This window comes from Hyla sarda, chromosome 4, assembly GCF_029499605.1.
Source record: "Hyla sarda isolate aHylSar1 chromosome 4, aHylSar1.hap1, whole genome shotgun sequence".
Classification (NCBI taxonomy): Eukaryota; Metazoa; Chordata; class Amphibia; order Anura; family Hylidae; genus Hyla; species Hyla sarda.
In genome coordinates, this window is record NC_079192.1 from 292,463,302 (window position 1) to 292,469,762 (window position 6,461).

Sequence of the window (6,461 nt, forward strand, 5' to 3'; positions counted from 1 at the left end):
CGGCTCTCCTACGATTCTTTTGTTCTCTGGAAGAGAAGTTCTCCAATCAGAACATTACACTTGACCGCACTAAACATTTATGTATATGGAGGAATTGGGAGATAGATGAGCGAACATTTAACTTGCTTCCAAGAGTAATGTGGATTCATTAAATGGCTGCGCTGGTAAATTCATTTAGTTTTAGTTTCGAGCCAAGAGCCCTGTCAGTCTGGCTGTTAAGTCATCATGTGACCACACACTGGCCTTGATAAATCACATGACCACACACTTGGCCGCACACTGGACTTGATCAACCGCGTGACCGCACACTGGACTTGATAAACCGCGTGACCGCACACTGGACTTGATCAACCGCGTGACCGCACACTGGACTTGATAAACCGCGTGACCGCACACTGGACTTGATCAAGCGCGTGACCGCACACTGGACTTGATCAAGCGCGTGACCGCACACTGGACTTGATCAAGCGCGTGACCGCACACTGGACTTGATCAAGCGCGTGACCGCACACTGGACTTGATCAAGCGCGTGACCGCACACTGGACTTGATCAAGCGCGTGACCGCACACTGGACTTGATCAAGCGCGTGACCGCACGCTGGACTTGATCAAGCGCGTGACCGCACGCTGGACTTGATCAACCGCGTGACCGCACACTGGACTTGATCAACCGCGTGACCGCACACTGGATTTGATAAACCGCGTGACCGCACACTGGACTTGATAAACCGCGTGACCGCACACTGGACTTGATCAACCGTGTGACCGCACACTGGACTTGATAAACCGCGTGACCGCACACTGGACACTGGACTTGATAAACCACGTGACCACACACTGGACATGATAAATCACATAGGGGGAGATTTATGAAGCTGTCTTATAGTATGATTCTCTTTGTTGCCCATAGCAACCAATTACAGCTCAACTTTCATTTCTTTTATTTATCTGGTAAAATGAAAGCTGAGAACTGATTGGTTGCTATGGGCACCAAAGAGAATCTTACTATAAGATAGCATCACAAATCTCCCTCTAAGTTTCTACTGTGTGGACTGGAAGTCACCTTCACTGTTCATCTCTATAAGGGAATGTTCACACTATGGAGATTCCATCAGGAAATGCCAACGTAGAATCTGCTTGCAGCAGCCTCCCATTGATTTCAATAGGATTATGCAGAATAGTTCACACGTCGGAAGTTCTGCAGCAGATCTACATACGAGGAATTAAATTCTGGCAATAGAATGAATATGTTAAATTATTTTCGGCTGAATCCACCAGGGAAGTTTATTTTTCAACAGGATAGTGCTTGTGCCGTGGTAGGATCCAGTGGGTCCAATATGTGGTCATGTGATACAACAGCAAGAATGACAGAGCTCCGATCCTAAATAAAAAGCCGTCAGTAACTGAACTACTAGTGCCGAAATGTATCTCATCCACATTACTCTCTGGAGCAGTGTTTCCCAACCATTGTGTCTGCAGCTGTTGCAAAACTATGACTCCCGGCTGTCAGGGCATCGTGGGAGTTGTAGTTTTGAAACAGCTGGAGGCACACTGATTGGAAAACACTGTTCTGGAGTGCTGCTTTAAATGTGGTGAGGAGCTGAAACATATGCGAGCTGGTCACATAAGATTTTATAATCCAGCGATCTGTGTCGGAGCCATGCCTGAATCTGGCACTGATGGGCAACAGAGCAGCGAGAGGCAAGTTTGTGTGAAGTTATTTCCTGATCATTTGCATTATAAGAGGAAGCACAGCATTTCAGAATAAAGGGAATAAACAGACGGCCATTCATGCCTCATTCATACATAGACTTTCCTTTGAAGGGTCCATCCATTTACTAATTCACTTCTACAATCTAAATCCATTCAGTGTGACTCCTATTGACAGGAGAGCAGCTGCTATATAGGAAGCACAGGGTACGGCGATGCTCACAATCCACCTCCTATGCCAAGGACGAGGCTAGATGTTTCCTGATCGCCACGTGATTTTTGAGTCTGAGCCACACAACTTTCTTGTTTTCTGTAAAGAGGTTGATGAAAAATTTGCTATGAAAGAAGTGTGAAAGATTGTGCCTACGTGTACAGCTGACCCTTGTGAGCGTCCATTCTAATGCACTGTACAGCTGACCCTTGTGAGCATCCACTGTCAAGCACATGTACAGCTGACCCTGGTGAGCGTCCACTGTCATACAAAGCTGACCCTGGTGAGCGTCCACAGTCATACAAAGCTGACCCTGGCGAGCGTCCACTGTCATACAAAGCTGACCCTGGCGAGCGTCCACTGTCATACAAAGCTGACCCTGGCGAGCGTCCACTGTCATACAAAGCTGACCCTGGCGAGCGTCCACTGTCATACAAAGCTGACCCTGGCGAGCGTCCACTGTCATACAAAGCTGACCCTGGCGAGCGTCCACTGTCATACAAAGCTGACCCTGGCGAGCGTCCACTGTCATACAAAGCTGACCCTGGCGAGCGTCCACTGTCATACAAAGCTGACCCTGGCGAGCGTCCACTGTCATACAAAGCTGACCCTGGCGAGCGTCCACTGTCATACAAAGCTGACCCTGGCGAGCGTCCACTGTCATACAAAGCTGACCCTGGCGAGCGTCCACTGTCATACAAAGCTGACCCTGGCGAGCGTCCACTGTCATACAAAGCTGACCCTGGCGAGCGTCCACTGTCATACAAAGCTGACCCTGGCGAGCGTCCACTGTCATACAAAGCTGACCCTGGCGAGCGTCCACTGTCATACAAAGCTGACCCTGGCGAGCGTCCACTGTCATACAAAGCTGACCCTGGCGAGCGTCCACTGTCATACAAAGCTGACCCTGGTGAGCGTCCACTGTCATACAAAGCTGACCCTGGTGAGCGTCCACTGTCATACAAAGCTGACCCAGGTGAACGTCCACGGTCAAGCACATATACTGCCACATAAAAAGCTGACTTTGGTGAGCGTCCACTGTCATACAAAGCTGACCCAGGTGAACGTCCACGGTCAAGCACATATACTGCCACATAAAAAGCTGACCCTGGTGAGCGTCCACTGTCAAGCACACGTACAGCTGACCCTGGTGAGCGTCCACTGTCAAGCACACGTACAGCTGACCCTGGTGAGCGTCCACTGTCAAGCACACGTACAGCCACATACAAAGCTGACCATGGTGAGCGTCCACTGTCATACAAAGCTGACCCTGGTGAGCGTCCACTGTAAAGCACATATACAGCTGACCCAGGTGAACGTCCACGGTCAAGCACATATAGTGCCACATAAAAAGCTGACCCTGGCGAGCGTCCACTGTCATACAAAGCTGACCCTGGAGAGCGTCCACTGTCATACAAAGCTGACCCTGGCGAGCGTCCACTGTCATACAAAGCTGACCCTGGCGAGCGTCCACTGTCATACAAAGCTGACCCTGGCGAGCGTCCACTGTCATACAAAGCTGACCCTGGCGAGCGTCCACTGTCATACAAAGCTGACCCTGGCGAGCGTCCACTGTCATACAAAGCTGACCCTGGCGAGCGTCCACTGTCATACAAAGCTGACCCTGGCGAGCGTCCACTGTCATACAAAGCTGACCCTGGCGAGCGTCCACTGTCATACAAAGCTGACCCTGGTGAGCGTCCACTGTCATACAAAGCTGACCCTGGCGAGCGTCCACTATCATACAAAGCTGACCCTGGCGAGCGTCCACTGTCATACAAAGCTGACCCAGGCGAGCGTCCACTGTCATACAAAGCTGACCCTGGTGAGCGTCCACTGTCATACAAAGCTGACCCTGGTGAGCGTCCACTGTCAAGCACATATACAGCTGACCCAGGTGAACGTCCACGGTCAAGCACATATACTGCCACATACAAAGCTGACCCTGGTGAGCGTCCACTGTCAAGCACACATACAAAGCTGACCCTGGTGAGCGTCCACTGTCATACAAAGCTGACCCAGGTGAACGTCCACGGTCAAGCACATATACTGCCACATACAAAGCTGACCCTGGTGAGCGTGCACTGTCAAGCACATGTACAGCCACATACAAAGCTGACCCTGGTGAGCGTGCACTGTCAAGCACACGTACAGCCACATACAAAGCTGACCCTGGTGAGCGTCCACTGTCAAGCACATATACAGCTGACCCAGGTGAACGTCCACGGTCAAGCACATATACAGCCACATACAAAGCTGACCCTGGTGAGCGTCCACTGTCAAGCACATGTACAGCCACATACAAAGCTGACCCTGGTGAGCGTGCACTGTCAAGCACACGTACAGACACATACAAAGCTGACCCTGGTGTGCGTCTATTCTCATGCAAAGCAGATGCTGGTGAGTGCTCATTGTCATGCACATGTACATGTACAGCTGACCCTGGTGAGCGTCCACTGTCAAGCACACATACAGACACATACAAAGCTGACCCTGGTGAGCGTGCACTGTCAAGCACATGTACAGCCACATACAAAGCTGACCCTGGTGAGCGTGCACTGTCAAGCACACATACAGACACATACAAAGCTGACCCTGGTGAGCGTGCACTGTCAAGCACACATACAGACACATACAAAGCTGACCCTGGTGAGCGTGCACTGTCAAGCACACGTACAGACACATACAAAGCTGACCCTGGTGAGCGTCCACTGTCAAGCACACATACAGACACATACAAAGCTGACCCTGGTGAGCGTGCACTGTCAAGCACACATACAGACACATACAAAGCTGACCCTGGTGAGCGTCCACTGTCAAGCACACATACAGACACATACAAAGCTGACCCTGGTGAGCGTGCACTGTCAAGCACACATACAGACACATACAAAGCTGACCCTGGTGAGCGTGCACTGTCAAGCACACGTACAGACACATACAAAGCTGACCCTGGTGAGCGTCCACTGTCAAGCACACATACAGACACATACAAAGCTGACCCTGGTGAGCGTGCACTGTCAAGCACACATACAGACACATACAAAGCTGACCCTGGTGAGCGTCCACTGTCAAGCACACGTACAGACACATACAAAGCTGACCCTGGTGAGCGTCCACTGTCAAGCACACATACAGACACATACAAAGCTGACCCTGGTGAGCGTCCACTGTCAAGCACACATACAGACACATACAAAGCTGACCCTGGTGTGCGTCTATTCTCATGCAAAGCAGATGCTGGTGAGTGCTCATTGTCATGCACATGTACAGCTGACCCTGGTGAGCGTCCACTGTCAAGCACACGTACAGCCACATACAAAGCTGACCCTGGTGTGCGTCTATTCTCATGCAAAGCAGATGCTGGTGAGTGCCCATTGTCATGCACATGTACAGCTGACCCTGGTGAGCGTCCACTGTCAAGCACATATACTGCCACATACAAAGCTGACCCTGGTGAGCGTCTATTCTTATGCAAAGCAGATGCTGGTGAGTGCTCATTGTCATGCACATGTACAGCTGACCCTGGTGAGTGTACTGCACATGTTGTGCCTTCTCTTGTGAGTGATAGTATACATATCCATTCAGTTTTATGGATAGTGACAACTTTAGGTGATGGAATAAGCAGGAGGCAATGACAGGTTCACCCCGAGCCTCAGGAGCAATGCCATTATTACACTCCAGGTGAAGTCACATGACAGCTCCCAGGGGTCACCAGTCATCTATGTGCTGTCACTAACAGGGAGAAAGTGAAAGCTCAGCGGCTCCCTGCATAGAGTAGACAGTGGCATGAAGGGGACAGACATTACTAGTGGCTCGGCAGTGAGCACCCCGATAACATCACGTCCCATCACATCCATAGAAGGTGACAGTGACCCACACGCCGCCCCCGGTCACAGGCTTACTCTGAGATCCGTCATCAAAGCGATCAAACTCCCAGTCCGGTGAAATGGTCTCGGTAGTCGCCGCCATCTCTGCAAAGCAACCGAGGGATTACTACAGCCTCCGCCCGCCTGCTTCCCCGTGACATTCGGGGGCACGTGACTTCCTGCCGGGGCACGCCCCCTATCAGAGAAGTAATGCGCAGATTCGTGTGGTGGTGGCATAGCTGCCATCTTTTCTGTTGGCAGTTTGGTGACCTGTACATTAGATTTGGGGAGAGCTATGAGAGGGAATGTGGAGGAGATGATTCCTAACTATATTTTAGTCCTCAACATATATATATATATATATATATATATATATATATATATATATATATATATAAATAGACACACACACACACACATATATATATATATATTATGGATAGATTTTTTTTTTACATGGGGATTATGGGAGGAATATCATGGTCATACATGCTAAGGAACACACCCCCTATTTCTGATAAAAATATGTGTATAATAATTTTTACATGGGAATTATGGGAGGCATATCATGGTTATACATGTCAAGTAACACATTTGACCTATTTTTGATAAGAATATGGCTATAAATATTTTTTACATGGGGATTATGGGAGGAATATCATGGTTACACA

At 49.7% G+C, this 6,461-nt stretch overlaps 1 protein-coding gene across 1 annotated transcript in view; it reads right to left on the minus strand.

The window, feature by feature from the left end:
- WASHC4 (WASH complex subunit 4) overlaps positions 1–5,956 on the minus strand; it is a 63,762-nt gene extending 57,806 nt beyond the window's left edge. Inside the window, exon 1 of the mRNA XM_056574498.1 lies at positions 5,827–5,956. Coding sequence (XP_056430473.1) covers positions 5,827–5,893 — 67 coding nt within the window. The 5' untranslated portion in view covers positions 5,894–5,956. The remainder of the gene's footprint in view (positions 1–5,826) is intronic.
- Between the last annotated feature and the right edge of the window lie 505 nt (positions 5,957–6,461).